Here is a 16,147-nt window from a genome sequence, read left to right on the forward strand (position 1 = left end):
CTCTCTCCCCCTCTCCCTTCCTCTCGCTGAAATCAATAAAGACAAATTAAAACAAAAAAAAGAAGGTATATACCAGTTCATAGACTAGAAGGCTCCATACTGCAATGTTGCATTAACTTAGTATAATTCTGGCACAAAGGCATACGAAGAGACCAGAGGAACAGAAGAGTCCAGAAACAGATTGCGTGTATCTAGTTTCTAAATTTATAACAAAGGTGACAAAGGATGGCATTTTCAATAACTGGTGCTAGGTCAAAAGGGTATCCATATAGAAAAACAAAGAATCTTGATTTTATAACTTACATCCCAAACAAAAGTCAATTCCAGGTGGATTACAGGTTTGAAAGACAAGAAAAACAATGAATTATTAGAAAAAACATGACCTTGGGGTAGACAAAAATTCCTTTTTTATTTTTTTATTATTGTTTAAAATATTGCAGATGTCCCTTTTTCTCCCCAATGACCTGTTCCACCCCGTTCCTTCCCCCTCCCCAGTCCCTCTCCCCACCACTGTCCATGTCCTTGGGTTGTGCATATCTGCATATACATTCTTTGGTTACTCTCTCCCCCTCCACCCACCCGCCCTCCTCCATCCCTCTGACATTCATCAGTCTGATCCATGCTTCCATGTCACTGAATCTATTCTGTTCATCAGTTTATTAAGTTCTTTAGATTCCACGTATAAGCGAGATCATGTGATGTTTGTCTTTCGCTGCCTGGCTTATTTCACTCAGCATAATATTCTCCAGGTCCTTCCATACTGTCCCAAAGGGTACGAGGTCCTTCTTCTTTACATCTGCGTAGTATTCCATGGTGTGAATGTCCCTCAGCTTTTTATCCACTCATCTACTAATGGGCACTTGGGCTGTTTCTAGATCTTAGCTATTGTAAACTGCGCTGCTATGAACATCGGGGAGCATATATTCTTTCTGATGGGTGCTTCAGGATTCTTAGGATACATTCCTAGGAGTGGAATCACTGGGTCAAACAGCAGCTCCATTTTCAATTTTTTGAGGAACCTCCACACTGTTTTCCACAGTGGCTGCACCAGTCTGCATTCCCACCAGCAGTGTACTAGGGTTCCCCTTTCTCCACACCCTCGCCAGTACATGGCGTTTGTTGGTTTGTTGATGAAGCCATTCTGACAGGTGTGAAGTGACACCTCATTGTGGTTTTAATTTGCATCTCTCTGATGATTAGTGACGTTGAGCATTTTCTCATGTGTCTCTTGGCCATCGGTATGTCCTCTCTGGAGAAGTGTCTATTCAGGTCCTTTGCCCATTTCTTAATTGGGTTGTTTGTCTTCCTCATGCTGAGTGCTATGAGTTCTTTGTACACTTTGGAAATTAGCCCCTTATCAGATGCATCCTTGGCAAATATGTTTTCCCAGACCGTGGGGTTCCTTTGTATTTTGAGGCTGTTTTCTTTTGCTGTGCAGAAGCTTTTTAGTTTGATGTAGTCCCATATGTTTATTTTTTCCTTTGTTTCTCTTGCCCTAGGAGATGTATCAGTGAAAAGTCCACTATGTGGGATGTCTGTGGCTTTGCTGCCTGTTTTCTTCCAGGATTTTTATGGTTTCGTGACTTACATTTAAGTCTTTTATCCATTTTGAGTTTATTTTTGTGTGTGGTGAAAGTTGGTGGTCTAGTTTCATTTTTTTGCATGTAGCTGTCCAATTTTCCCAGCACCATTTATTGAAGAGATTGTCTTTAACTTCATTATATGCTTTTGCCTCCTTTGTCAAATATTAACTGATCATAATGGCGTGGGTCTATTTCTGGGGTCTCTGTTCTGTTCCACTGATTTCTATGTTTGTTGTTGTATCAATACCAGGCTGTTTTGATTACAATGGCTTTGTAGAACAGTTTGATGTCCGGTAAAGTGATTCCTCCCACTCTGTTCTTCTTTCTCAAGATGGCTGCAGCTATTCGGGGTCTTTTTTGGTTCCATATGAATTTTTGAAATGTTTGTTCTAGATCTGTGAAATAAGCTGTTGGTATTTTAATAGGAATTGCACTGAATTTATAATTTGCTTTGGGTTAGACAAAGATTTCTTAAAACATAATAAATCACAACTAACTATAAAGGAAAACATTGGAAAATTAGAGTGTCTTAAAATTATGAACTCCTTATTCATCAAATGATGCCATTAAGAGAATGAAAAGCTGCAGATCAGAATACATATTACACATTTCCAAAAGTGAACAGTATACATAAAGAACTCCTACAAACCCCTAGAAAAATGGTCAAAATTTTAAAAGAACATGAGAAAAGAAAATATACAAATGGCCAATAAACTTATGAAAAGGTGTTTAACTTCAAATCTTTTGAGAAGACACTAATCAAATCATAGAGACATCACTTCATAGGTACGAAATAGCTATAGTTAAAACACACAACAGCCCTAGCTGGTTTTGCTCAGTGGTTAGAGCGTTGGCCCGTGGACTGAAGGGTTCCGGGTTCGATCTTGGCCAAGGGCACGCACCTCGGTTGCAGGCTTGGTTACATGTGGGAGGCAACCAATCGATGTGTCTCTCTCACCTGGGATGTTTCTCTCTCTCTCTTTCTCTCCCTCCTTCCACTCTCTCTAAAAGATCAATGGGAAAAAAATATTCTTAGTTGAGGATTAATAACAAAACCCCCCAAAACTGTCAATATTAAACTTTGGCAAAGATATAGAACAACTGGAATTCTTATATAGAGCTGTTTGGGAGTACACTGCACACTATTTTAGAAAACTGTTTGGCAGAATCTACTGAAGCTGAAAACAGATCTGAACACTTCTGCTCCTAGGTGTATGTCCAACACGAATGTATACCAAAATAAGACATGGAAACACATGTAATTAGAAAAACAACCTGCTAAAAAAAGTCATCAAACTCAAAATGAAAAGGCATATAACAAAGGAGTACTCCTACATATTAATAACATCAAGACAATGGAAAAGCGGGCAAAGGATGTGAATAAGATAGAGGAAGAAACAAAAGGACAAAAATATATTATTAATCAGGAAAAAAATGGAATCAGTAGTGTTTTTCAAGAACCCTAAAAGTGATTTGTAACATTCATTTGAAAGAATAAAGATATAGGAATAGTAAAAAATTCTGAAGGCACAGCCAACAAATTATCCACAGGTTTGAAAATCTATTCATGCAGCGTGTTGGCAGGATGTGGAGAGCACTTTGGAAATATCCAGTACAGTTAAAGGTTCCATATACTGGTCTATAACACCCAGCAATTCCTCTCTTCAGAATCTACCCTAGAAAAATATACAAGTGCTCAAAATGCAAAATCAACTGCACTCTTCCATAAGAGCAACAATTAGGAAATATAATTATAAAAAAGTTATGACTGAAATAGCAAAAAAAACACACACACAAAAAAAACTGAGTAATAAATATGACCAAAGATGTAAATATCCTTTATGGAGAAAATTTTAAAATTTTGAGAGAACTTACAGAAAACCAGATTAAGTGTATACTATATTCATGGAGAAACAAACTCTGTCACATCCAGATAAAGATATGAACTTTTCCCCAAATTGATCTATAGATGTCAATGTAATTCCAATAAGAATCTCAATTCCCCCCCCCCCAAAGAACTGGATAAGTGGACTCTACAATGACATGCAGAAAGAAATGCTAGAGAAAACTCAAGAAAAAATGTTGGGAAGATGAAGACCTAAATCTGAAAAGTAAAACTTTAAAAGATTTATAAAAACTTTTAGGTGAATATCTTTATAATCCTGGGAATAAAGAAGAATTTCTCCCCCACCCCAGTTTTCTTTCTTTTTTTTTTTTTTCATATCTGTATTGATTTCAGAGAGAGGAAGGGAGAGGGAGAGATAGAAACATCAATGATGAGAGAGTCATTGATCGGCTGCAGCCCGCAACCCAGGCATGTGCCCTGACTGGGAATCGAACCCCGATCGCCTGGATCCTAGGTCGACACTCAACCGCTGAGCCACGCCCGGCCGGGCCACCCCAGTTTTCTTGAGAAATAATTGACAAACATGATGCTTTGACTTACACATAGGTTCAGCTAACACCCATTTTCTCATATAGATACAAAGAAAACAATTTTTCTCTGTGATGAGAACTCCTAGGATTTACTCTTTTAACAACTTTCCTGTCTATCCTATAGCATGTCAGCTGTAGCCACCAGGCTGTACGTTGCCTCCCTAGACCTTATTTATCGTATAACTGTAAGTTTGTGCCTTTTGACTATCTTATGGTATTCTATGTTGTAAATAATTTGTCTTAATAATCGGCAAAAAACTTCCTTTTCACCCACTCTGGAACGGGCTGAAATGACTGGGAATGCACCAAAATGGACTGACCTGGCAGTACCCAGCCTGTGCCATGCGCCGAGCAGGATGCCACACCCAGAGCAAGTTCTCAAGAAACCACAGCTGAGTGGATGAGTGGCAGTAAAGAAAAGCTGAAGTATTGCACTAAGGGGACTATACTTCCAGGTGGCATTTACTGTCTTCGTGAACCTTTGGAGCAGCTAGAAGTCCATTCCTTAAAGTTTTTACCTTAGTACTGGCAATGTCTGCCTGCAGAGTGTCAGTCATAAGATCTCAGCATTGTGTATCAAGCGTCAAACACTGCATCCAAACCAGTAAGTTTTGAGAAACTAATCGACTTCCACATTTAATGTGATCTTCCGTGGGAGGAAAGGAGAGGTACGCTTTAAGGTGTCATAAGGTCAAGTGCCAGGCGTTGTGCCAATGATTTCCCACAGACCATTTAGTTCTCACGGTCCCGTGTGCTAACGCCAGCGTTACTGTGCTAGTATTACTGCCTCCCCCGTCCCAGGCGAGAAAGTGCTCAGAGCCAAGTACCCTGCCCTGCAATGCAGAGCTACTCGGGTGGCAAGGGGCTGTTAGGCGAACAGACTCGGGGGTCCCTGCTCGCGGACGTCAAGGCCCAGCTGCTGCTGAGCTGGAGGCCGGCTGCCCTTGCTCGGGTCCCTCCCTGGATCCGTCGCCGACTGCACCAGAGTGACGGTCAGGAGGCCCCGGAGGTGGAAAGATGCACCGCAGAGAAAACACTCACGTTAATTTGCAAGACTTGGGCATCAGCTAATTTTCCGCAGAAAATGCTTCCTCCCGCGACAGGTACAAACACGGACATCTGTCTTAAACAAGGATCATGGCAGACCTATTTTCATAGGAGCTGCAGGCTTTTGAAATGTTGGCAAGTGTTTTATTCCCATAATGCCGATGGCAGGTTCAGTAAGAGACGCGAGAGAAAGCTCCTGCGGTCGCGCGCGGCCCACCCCTCCTCCCCTTTTAAACCGGAGGTGACCCGCGAACCCCGAGCGGGGGCGGCCGCCGGCTGCCCGCTGAGACGCGGGGAGGCCAGTTACGCCCGGGCCGGGCGCCAGCGCCCCCGTTTCACCCGTGCAGGCGGGAGGCGCCCGGGCGGCCGGAGGAAAAGCAGCGCGCGGCTGGGACGGCGCCCCACGGCCGCGGGCACGCGCCCCCCACGCACAGGCGGCCGAGCGCGAGGAGTCAGGACGACCAGCCGGGGGGGCGACGGGGGCCCCGGGGCGCCCCACGGCCGCGGGCACGCGCCCCCCACGCACAGGCGGCCGAGCGCGAGGAGTCAGGACGACCAGACCGGGGGGCGACGGGGGCCCCGGGGCGGCCCATCTGCGGCCGCGGGCACGCGCCCCCCACGCACAGGCGGCCGAGCGCGAGGAGTCAGGACGACCAGACCGGGGGGGCGACGGGGGCCCCGGGGCGGCCCATCTGCGGCCGCGGGCACGCGCGGCTTCGTTCCGCGGAGACGGACGCGGGCGGGAGGACGCGCGGGGTCAGCGGCTCGGCGGCCCCGCGGGCCCCGCGGGCAGCGGGGCTGTTCCGGTGCCCGAGCATTTCCTCTCATTTTTAATAAGATGACGCAACGATCGTGCCACGTGGGAAACGCATTTATAGCACAATCTATGAGAAGAACCCAGACATGGAATTAAATTGAGCTCAACACTCAGAGGAATGTCACGGCTGTTCCGCGGGGGAGCCGGGCGCAAAGCCCACAGCTCGTGGCTATGGCTGCAACTAGTCTTCAGCTTTTATGTGGCCAAAGCCGATCCTGGGAAACGGGGTGGCCCCCGCCTCCCCATCTTCACCAGCTTCAGCATAGCTCCCGCTCCTCAGCACGTGGGCACCGCCCCGGAGCCCCTCCTGATCGCGGGGGGCTGTGCCAGGCGCCGGGTCTGCCCCGCCCCGGGAGACCCTCCTGATCGCGGGGGGCTGTGCCAGGCGCCGGGTCTGCCCTGCCCCCGGAGCCCCTCCTGATCGCGGGGGGCTGTGCCAGGCGCCGGGTCTGCCCCGCCCCGGGAGCCCCCTCCTGATCGCGGGGCGCTGTGCCAGGCGCCGGGTCTGCCCCGCCCCTGGAGCCCCTTCCTGATCGCGGGGGGCTGTGCCAGGCGCCGGGTCTGCCCCGCCCCCGGAGCCCCTTCCTGATCTCTGGGCGCTGTGCCAGGCGCAGGGTCTGCCCCGCCCCGGGAGCCCCCTCCTGATCGCGGGGGGCTGTGCCAGGCGCCGGGTCTGCCCGCCCCCGGAGCCCCCTCCTGATCGCGGGGGGCTGTGCCAGGCGCCGGGTCTGCCCTGCCCCCGGAGCCCCCTCCTGATCGCGGGGGGCTGTGCCAGGCGCCGGGTCTGCCCCGCCTCGGGAGCCCCCTCCTGATCGCGGGGGGCTGTGCCAGGCGCCGGGTCTGCCCCGCCCCGGGAGCCCCCTCCTGATCGCGGGGGGCTGTGCCAGGCGCCGGGTCTGCCCCGCCCCGGGAGCCCCCTCCTGATCGCGGGGGGCTGTGCCAGGCGCCGGGTCTGCCCGCCCCCGGAGCCCCCTCCTGATCGCGGGGGGCTGTGCCAGGCGCCGGGTCTGCCCCGCCCCGCGAGCGCCCCTGGGCTGCAGGGGCCTCGGGGAGACGCCAAGGTCCCCGCACCCTGGGGAGCCTCCGGCTCGCACACTGGGCTCGGTTTCCTCCCTTGCACAACCTGAGGTCGTTCACCCCCCCCCATAAGGTGAATCTGTGTTATTTATATTAAAAGCAAAAGCAAAACACACAAACCAAAAACCTCCACCGTGACCGCTGTAAAAACCCGGCCACCCGGGGGCCGTTTGGTGAAGGGACCCATCGGGCGGCAGGGACCGCGGGCCCCGGGCAGCGCCCCGGCGCCGGCCCCGCCCCCCCCCCCCCCCCCCCGCGACTGGGGGGCTCCCGCGGCGGGGGGACGGGCGCGGGGCCTCGGGACCCGGCCGTCGGGAGCGCAGGTCAGCCCCCCGCGCCTCAGCTCGCCACGGGCGCAAGGCGGTCACGCGGGACCCCGTGTCCCCTGCCCCCGACACCCTGAAAACGACGCTCGCGGAGAGCCCAGGACGCGCTCGAGGGGAGCCCGGGGCGGCGCGGGGGGGGGGGGGGCGCCTCCCGCAGTTCAGCTCGCGGCCGCCCGCCGCACTCCCCGCCCCCGGCCGCAGGCACCGGCGCCCAGCGCCCCCAGGGCCGGGCGACGCCGACCCGCCCGCGGGTCACGAAGCCTCGCTCTGCCCCAGCCCAGCAGCAGACGGAGGAGGCGCCGCCCTCGAGCGCGGGCCGCGGGGCGCTCGGCCCGGCCCCCAGGCCCCGCAGGAGCCGCGGGCTCAGGGCTCCGGGCGGGGCTTCAGGCGTCGGTTCAAACGGGACGCGCCGGGACAAGCCCCGTGGAGGCGGAGGGCAGAGGCGGGGGCGGCGGGGAGACCCGGGCCCGGGAGCCTCCCCCGCTCCGCCCGGGGACGCCGGGGCCTCCCGGAGACGCGGAGCCGGGGCCCGGGCAGGAGGCGGGCACCGCGCCCCGCGGCCGCGGGGTTCTCAGTTTCTTGACGTTCAGGCTAAGCCGTGACTCTCAGTTCTAAAGGTAAGAGGGAAGTACGTTTAGAGAGCCCTGACCCGCCTTCACCCAAAGCCCTCCAGCGGAGCGGTCCTCCGCGCCGCGCCCCGGTCTCCCCTCCGCGCCGCGCCCCGGTCTCCCCCGGCCGCCCCTCCCCGCCGCCCCCCGGCCGCCCCTCCCCGCCGCCCCCCGGCCGCCCCCCCCGCAGTCCCCCGGCCTCCCCACGGCCTCCCCACGGCCGCCCCCGCAGTTCCCCGGCCGCCCCCCCCCCGCCTCCTCCCGGCCTCCCCTCCCCGCCGCCCCCCGGCCTCCCCACGGCCGCCCGCCCCGGCCTCCCCACGGCCGCCCCCCCCGCAGTCCCCCGGCCTCCCACGGCCTCCCCCCGGCCTCCCCACGGCCGCCCCCGCAGTTCCTCGGCCTCCCCCCGGCCTCCCCCGGCCGCCCACGGCCTCCCCCCGGCCTCCCCACGGCCGCCCCCGGCCGCGCACAAGCTGCCGAGCGACAGCCGGAACCCAAACCCCCGCACACGCGCTGCGGTCACCGAGCCCCGCGTCTGCAGCGCGCCCCGCTCCCGGGCATCGCGTCCACCTTGGCCTTGGGCTCCCCACCCAGAGTCCCTCAGCCCTCAGAGCCACGGCTCCCTCCTGCCTGGCTCTTTGCTATGGTCCTGCCAGGGAAGCTACGCACGTCACATCTCTTTCTTCTTGTAGCCTGGCATCAGGAACAAAATAAGTGTCAAGATCCCTAAGAACATACATTCATAAAACAATGCTAACAAAAACTCATAAATAAATGCAAGATCATGAGATGTGGAGGGTGGCGGGAGTCTTCTAAAAACCAGGAGAGGAAAAGAGGGCAGGAAGCTGGTTTGCTGGGAAGCACTGTAGGTTAATGGAACACAAACTCCAGAAAAGTGTACTTGTACTTACATGGACGAAAGACCATTGCTTACTTACCTGATTATCAAAAGCAACAATATCATTTGACTTTCAGCAAATTATTTTCAGGGTATATTTTATAATTAACACCTAAAAAATACTTTAAATTGCGTTTACACTAAGTTCTTTCTAACACTATCCCTCCACACCCTGCAAAACAGACTGCGCGTCACCACAGCAACAGTTCCCCATCCGCTCCTACTCCAGTTGGAAAACCACAGGCAGAGTCGGATGTGCTGCACATCCCGAGATGCCTGCTGGAATAAACCACTGCATTGATTTTGTAATAATTTAAATGTAAGAGTTCAATGTTTCTTTAAAACATTCTTGCAATTAGGCAGAAAGCTATTTTAGTTTCTCAAGTCTGACTTTATTAAATAGTATAATACATTATTTAAAAGAAAGAGGAAAAGAGAAAAAAAAGAAAAAGGGGAAAAAAACAAAAAATGTCGAGGCCAACACGCTTGGGGTCGAGCTGGCTGCTGTTCTGGGGGCACTGGGCTGCGCTGGGGGCGGGGCAGTAACAGGAAATGACGCTGAAGTGATTTATTAGTAAATTATAAATCAAGGGACTAAATGTTCTAACCATACACTTTCTCAAGAAAAGCTATGCCCTACTGGTAGGAGGGAACTGAGAGTCCTCACATTCACGTAACCTTCCTTTAAAAGACAATGAAGCACAGTGCTTATTCACTGGGTTTGATAAATTGAGTAATCTACAAATTCCCTAACAAGAATGAGCAAGTCTATACGTACTGGGGATCGGGTTAGAATACCAAAGTCTTTGTATGGTATCAAAATGTACCATTAAACTAGCTGTAAGTCAAAGCCTTCCCTCCCACTCTACCCTGTGGTTGGCCTAATTCGTCGGCAGCATCTTTGCCATCCTTGCTCACAGCCCGAGATGGCTGTTATCGTCCCAACACCCCTGGTGTTCTCGGCTTCCTCCCTCTGACCTAATTTCCAACTGCTCCCCTACATTTCCATTCGTCCACTGTCGTCTGAAAAATTCCCCAATACACCTACGTTTCTGACCTCTGTGGCTAACGTTTCCTTCATACGCTGGCTTAACCGACGCCTGGCTGCTCTTCCCCTCAGTCCTCTCATTCGGAGGCTGAGTTGGTTGCCACATCCTGCCCCATGTATCTCAGGGTTCAGAGGTTCTCCTATCTGCTTCTTTAGGGCTTTCCCATCTTTACTTGTCCTCAGGGAAGACATCTACAAACCTCCGGGTCACCAGTCCCCATCCCTTGAAATCTGATATCTGGACAACCTGCATCTTCAACTACAAATCCTGCAGTTACCTTAGGTGATTTCAACATTCACATGGATGACCTTCCCCAAACCCTTTCCTTGATCTCCTCATCTCGAGGCCATACCTAGGATCTTGCCGTTACGCAGAAGAACATGACCTCTGAAATCTTAAAGCCACACATATCATTCTCTGATAGGACCTCTTTCACTTCACTATGCCCTACATATTAATTCTTTGATCTCACCACCAGATTAATTTTACTCTATGTTGACAAAGACTCTCTCTCCTTGACCAAAGGCTAGCAGGCCTCAAACCAGGCCTATAAAAACTGCACCTGCCTGGCCAGCGTGGCTCAACCTAGTTGAGCATCAACCTAGGATCCAGGAGATCGAGGTTTGATTCCCGGTCAGGGCACATGCCCATGTTGTGGGCTTGATCCCCAGTAAGGGGTGTGCGGGAGGCAGCCGATCAATGACTCTCTCTCATCATTGATGTTTCTATCTTCTCTCTCTCTCCCTCTACCCTTCCTCTTTCTGAAATAAATAAAAATGTATTAAAAAACAAAACAAAACACACAAAACTGCACCTTCTCTGTACAAATCATTTCATTTACCCTCTCCACTAAGAGACCAGAACTAACAGCTCAAGGCCACAGCACTGCCAGGAGCATTTACTGTTTGTTCCAGCCAAAACCTGGTGATAAGCAGATAGGCCCCTGAACCCTCTCTTAGAGCAGTTACTTCAGAAAGCTTGCAATTATAATTCATTTCTCTGTCCCTTTGAGATGTAAATCTCCCACCAAGAACTGAGCTCTCAAGGATAGAGAACCATCTCTTTGAAACACAAAACATTTCCTTCCCAGTCCCTGTGGGAGGGTATGAGCATTAGTGCCAGTCAGTAACCCCCAATTAACCAGTCCCCTTTCCTGCTCTTAGTCAGGTCCCACTTCCCGAAATGTGCTCATCACCGCCCACCCCCACTCCGTCCCCTCCCTGTTCTCACGGCGCCTTTAAAATGCCCAGTCCCTCGGCACAAATGGAAGATGAGAGTTCAGTTCATGCTAGACTCTTTACCCTACTGCAATACTACTAAATAAAACTACCTTTACCGCTTTAATTTGCATATGGCTTTATTTATCTTTGACGATGAAACTATGTAGCACACACACGCCATCCCACAAGATCACTTCTTTCCCCAGCTTCAGTCACTCCTGCTAGTACAGTAGCCCCCCCTTGTCCATGCTTTCACTTTCCATGGTTTCAATTACCCAAGGTCAACCAAGGTCCAAAAATGTTATATGGGAATTCCAGATATAAACAATTCCTAAGTTTTAAATTGCTTGCCATTCTGAGTATGGTGGATTTCTTGCCATCCTGCTCCATCCTGCCTTTGGATGTGAATCACCCCAAACCCTACCGCAACGCCTGCCTTCTCCGCGGGACGCAGCCTGCGAGGGCGGCAGGTACTTCCGTCTTGCTTACCACTCTCTGTCCTAAACTTGCTTCACTACCTGGGGCCAAACAGGCACTCAGTATGTGTAAAATGACCAGGTATTTAGATCATTAATGCTCTGTAAGAGAACTCTAGCCCAGATGACAAAAATTCATCACTGCAATCAGCATCTGTGAGTCTCTCACTGGACGTGTGACTACAGTGGAAGCCCAGACAGAGCACAGAACACAACACACAAACAGGAATGTGCAAAACCATCGTGTGACCCCACTTCATTAGCACCCGTGGGCATTTATAAATACAGAACTTTTTGCTGGGTTACCTAGGATAACTAATTAAGACTAATCCTTTGGTTGCTAAATCTTTCCCTCTACAGAATACTTTTCACTGGAAAGGGCACCAATTCCATATTTAGCAGTAAATATAAAACTACAGCCAAGGATTAGACCATTTAAAGCCAAGGTCAGAACTTGGGTAAATTTAAAAAAAACATCACTTGGTATTTAAAAGTTTGTGATCGATGTTATCACCTTCTATGTATCTGAGGCATGATGTACTTACTGATAAACTTGTACTGTTGGGAACATACTGATCCTGTTCGCCCAGCAACACGTCAATCACAGGGTGCCGGCCATTTTTTATGATGATTTTCCTTTCTTCTAGCACAGTTGGTCTGTAAAAAGAAGCATGTTTTAATTTACTAGGCAGCCCGGCCGGGCGTGGCTCAGCAGTTGAGCATCGACCTAGGATCCAGGCATTCGGGGTTCGATTCCCGGTCAGGGCACACGCCCGGGTTGCGGGCTGCAGCCGATCAATGACTCTCTCATCATTGATGTTTCTCTCTCTCTCTCTCCCTCTCCTTTCCTCTCTCTGAAATCAATAAAGATATATTTAAAAAAAAATTAAAAAAAAATTAATTTACTAGGCATAGAAAATAGCCTTTAAAAATCTCTAAGATAACATGGAAAATTTCTGTGGTCAGTGTGTCAGACAACAAAACCTTAGGTGTGAATTTCAGGAGCATATGTCAAGATGTAGTCTTTGAGTATAAAAGTTAAATTTTAACTATAAAATAAGCATTGGGAAGACAATTATTATAATAACAGTTCTCTGAAGCACAGACTTTAGTAGAGTCTTATGATGGCTCCACTACTGAGATCTACGTCTACAGGACCCTTTATTTCTATATTTCTATTATTCTCTAAGATACTTTCATTAATAAAAAGTACAGTTCAGATTACTGCTACTTAAGTCATTTTAGTAATAAGAAAAAAGTCATGTAAAATCATTTCCAGATTTAATGATCACATTGATGTTGGACTTGGGGACAGAAGGCCTCAAAATTTTCATATTCTGTTTCATTCAACACCCTTCTATGGCCTTTGATACATTTTTTTGCTACTAAAACATTTTTTTGCTTTGCTAGTTTTGTTCTGTAATGGTATTTTTAGTCTATAGCTTTATCTATTTATCAGATCTTCAGCATTCTTTGGAAGCTGCTGCATAGATGAGCGAGCTGTTCTCTGTTGCTGAATATTTAGACTGTTCAGATTTTTCACTGTTACAAGCAATGCTGCAATGAACAACCCTACACATGTGCCCATGCGCCTATGTTCAAGTATTCTCTAAGCAAAAAGAAATTCCTGGAGTGGAAATTCTAAGTCATAGGGTATGCATTTAAAAAAAAATTTTAGTAGATAAGAGTAGCTGTATCAATTTACCTTCCCAACAGCAGGATATGAATGTTAACTTGTTTTTTCATATCTTCACCTAAGTTGGTATTGATTCTAATATTTCATAATGTGGTGGTGAGGTGCTATCTCATTGTTTTCATTTGCCTTCACTGACTACTAAGGTTGAAGATCTTTTCATCAATTCCTTGGCCACTTGTTGGTCATTTTCATCATAATACCCTATCAGTGATCTCCTCAAGCTCTATGACACAGAGTTTTCACATCTTTTAAAAAAAAAATTGTCTTTATTGATTTCAGAGAGAAAGGGAGAGGAGGAGGGAGAGAGAGAGAGAAACAACGATGAGAGAGTCATTGATCGGCTGCCTCCTGCACTTCCCCTACTGGGGATCAAGCAAGCCCACAACCCAGGTATGTGCCCTGACCAGGTATCAAACCTCGATCTCCTGGATCCTAGGTTGATGATCAACCACTGAGCCACGCAGGCCGGGCTACAAGTACATTTCTGAACTTACTCATAACACCAAGAAATACTACTTTCCTAAATACTTAAATTCTTCTTAATATATCTGGCTAACAGAACCCTAAGAATGTACACTCACATTCCTCAAAGAAAGTGACTAAAGTAGCTTCTGAGTAAGCAATTTAAAACCATCCTTTCGAAAGAGACATTTGTAATTACAGGAAAAGGACAGTTTTTAAATTTTAGAGTGTGCCCGGCCGGGTATGGCTCAGTGGTTGAGCGTCGACCTAGGATCCAGGCGATCGGGGTTCGATTCCCGGTCAGGGCACATGCCCGGGTTGTGGGATAGGCAGCCGGTCAACGACTCTCTCATCATTGATGTTTCTATCTCTCTCTCCCTCTCCTTTCCTCTCTCTGAAATCAATAAAGACATATTAAAATAAATAAATAAATAAATAAATAAATTTTAGAGTGTAAGTCTAAAAATAGAATTTTTATCTTAATGAGTTATGAATTAACTGTAAAAGAAAAAAATAAAACCATCTGTAAGTGATATCAGTTCCAAAACTCTGAGGGGCTCTGCCAAGTAAAATCAATGTGTCATATTCATGACATTGACATGGCTTTCCAGGGAGGTTTCACTTCAGAATAAATTTTGAGTGATCTGTTCTGCTCTAAAGTCTACAATGACTTATTTCGTTGCTATAAAAATTATATATGACAAAACACTTCCTGATAGAGTAAGGAGCAAACGATAATTCACAGAGCTGAGAGGATACACTAGGAAAGGGTAGTTATAGGAAAAAAGATATAAAAATCATGCTGATGAAATCTTATGTCATTGAAGAACTCAGGAAATCTGGGTGCTGCCTGGAAAGACTGAAATATTGAACATAAATAAATTTATTTATTTTACTTTGTATTTTAAAAATTACTTCTCTTTTAACTGCCCCAGAGAAGAAGAACATGTTTTACATTAGTAAAAACAGTATAATAGCCAGAATTCAATTGAGCAGGGAGACCCTGAATAGGAACTTCTGCCTACAGCTGACAAACTGTCTTAATAGGAAGAAAAGATACAACTAATGACGTCAAACAATCAATCTGAACTCACTGCAACAGCTCAAATGCACAAAAATCTTTAAACAAGATGGAAACCTACAAAAAAATCCCCCCAAAACTTCAGATACTTAAGTACTAGCTTAAAATGTATTTTAGATAAAAGTATTCTATTCCAAGGCTATTTGCAATCAATTTTATGGCTGCTAAAAGAAAAAACTGATCACACTACTTAAGGCTATGGCATGATTGTTCATTTAAAAATTTTCAAGTGGGAGATTCCAAGATGGAGGCAGACTGAGTGGAAGCTACACTGACTTTCTCCCTGGACGGAACAGAATTTAAAACTAAACTATAGAAAAACCACCCTGAATAACCAACTGCAACTGAAGATGAGCTGGAGAGCACCCTCATAACCAAGGAGGAAAAGGGGAGACCACATAGACGGGTAGGAAGTGCAGAGGCACCAGAGGGCTGGCTGGGCACCCACACGCAGCAGCTGAAGGTCCACAGGGAGATCTCAGCTGTGGGGGTTCCCACTGAGGACTCTGGGGCCTAAACCCAAGGCTGGGCTCCCCAGCCCAGAGCACCAGACCTGAGACAGGGGCCTACATAACATCTGGCCCTGAAAAGCATCTGGGTTTCTATCTACCAGGGAGAGAAAGCCTGGAAATGCAGGCTCCGCTCCCTCTTAAAAAGCCAACACACAAAGTTTCATGTGCAGCCATTCACCTTAGGATCCAGCAGAGGGAGGGCAGAGTGGACTGGAGCTGTGTGAGGAGAACCTAGGGCTATGGGCCAGGGACATGGAGCTCAAAGGGCAGGCCTCTGGATTCCTGGAGCGAGTCATTCCCCCATACTGCAGAGGCAGACACTTGCCTTCCCAGAAGCTTTGGCCTGATGGGGGAAGCAATTGCCCCACCCTGCTGGAAAACCTCTTGCCCTACTCCCAGGAGCTTCTACAGTCTGAGGCTCATTAAGAAAATCAGATTAATCAGCCTGCAGGCAAAGGCAGACCTCAGAGTGTTTTGAGTCTTTGCCTGATCTGCTTTGGGAACTGGACCTTGGAAAAGCAGACTTTGGTATGCATCTTGGGTCTGTCCAACCTCACCCAACACCAGCAGAGGAGAACTCAAGCTGTGGGTTGTTGATAGCTCCAAACAGGGTACATGGGTCCAGTCACAAACTGCGTCTGATACTGGCCTGCGCTAGAGACCATGTAAAATGACTGAGAGCCTGGCCGGGCGTGGCTCAGCCGTAGAGCGCTGACCTAGGAACCAGGCGATCGGGGTTCGATTCCCAGTCAGGGCACATGCCCGGGTTGTGGGCTCGATCAATGACTCTCTCATCATTGATGTTTCTATCTCTCTCTCCCTCTCCTTTCCTCTCTCTGAAATCAATAAAGATATATTA

At 49.0% G+C, this 16,147-nt stretch overlaps 1 protein-coding gene across 1 annotated transcript in view; it reads right to left on the bottom strand.

Annotated features, from left to right (window-relative positions):
• Positions 1 to 16,147, bottom strand: part of LOC308548173 (DNA mismatch repair protein Msh3-like) — a 70,542-nt gene that overhangs the window by 24,928 nt on the left and 29,467 nt on the right. The window contains exon 6 of the mRNA XM_081119287.1: positions 12,083 to 12,194. Coding sequence (XP_080975413.1) covers positions 12,083 to 12,194 — 112 coding nt within the window. The remainder of the gene's footprint in view (positions 1 to 12,082; positions 12,195 to 16,147) is intronic.

The sequence above is a fragment of the Miniopterus schreibersii genome (genome assembly GCF_964146895.1).
Source record: "Miniopterus schreibersii genome assembly, chromosome: 18".
Taxonomy (NCBI): domain Eukaryota; kingdom Metazoa; phylum Chordata; class Mammalia; order Chiroptera; family Miniopteridae; genus Miniopterus; species Miniopterus schreibersii.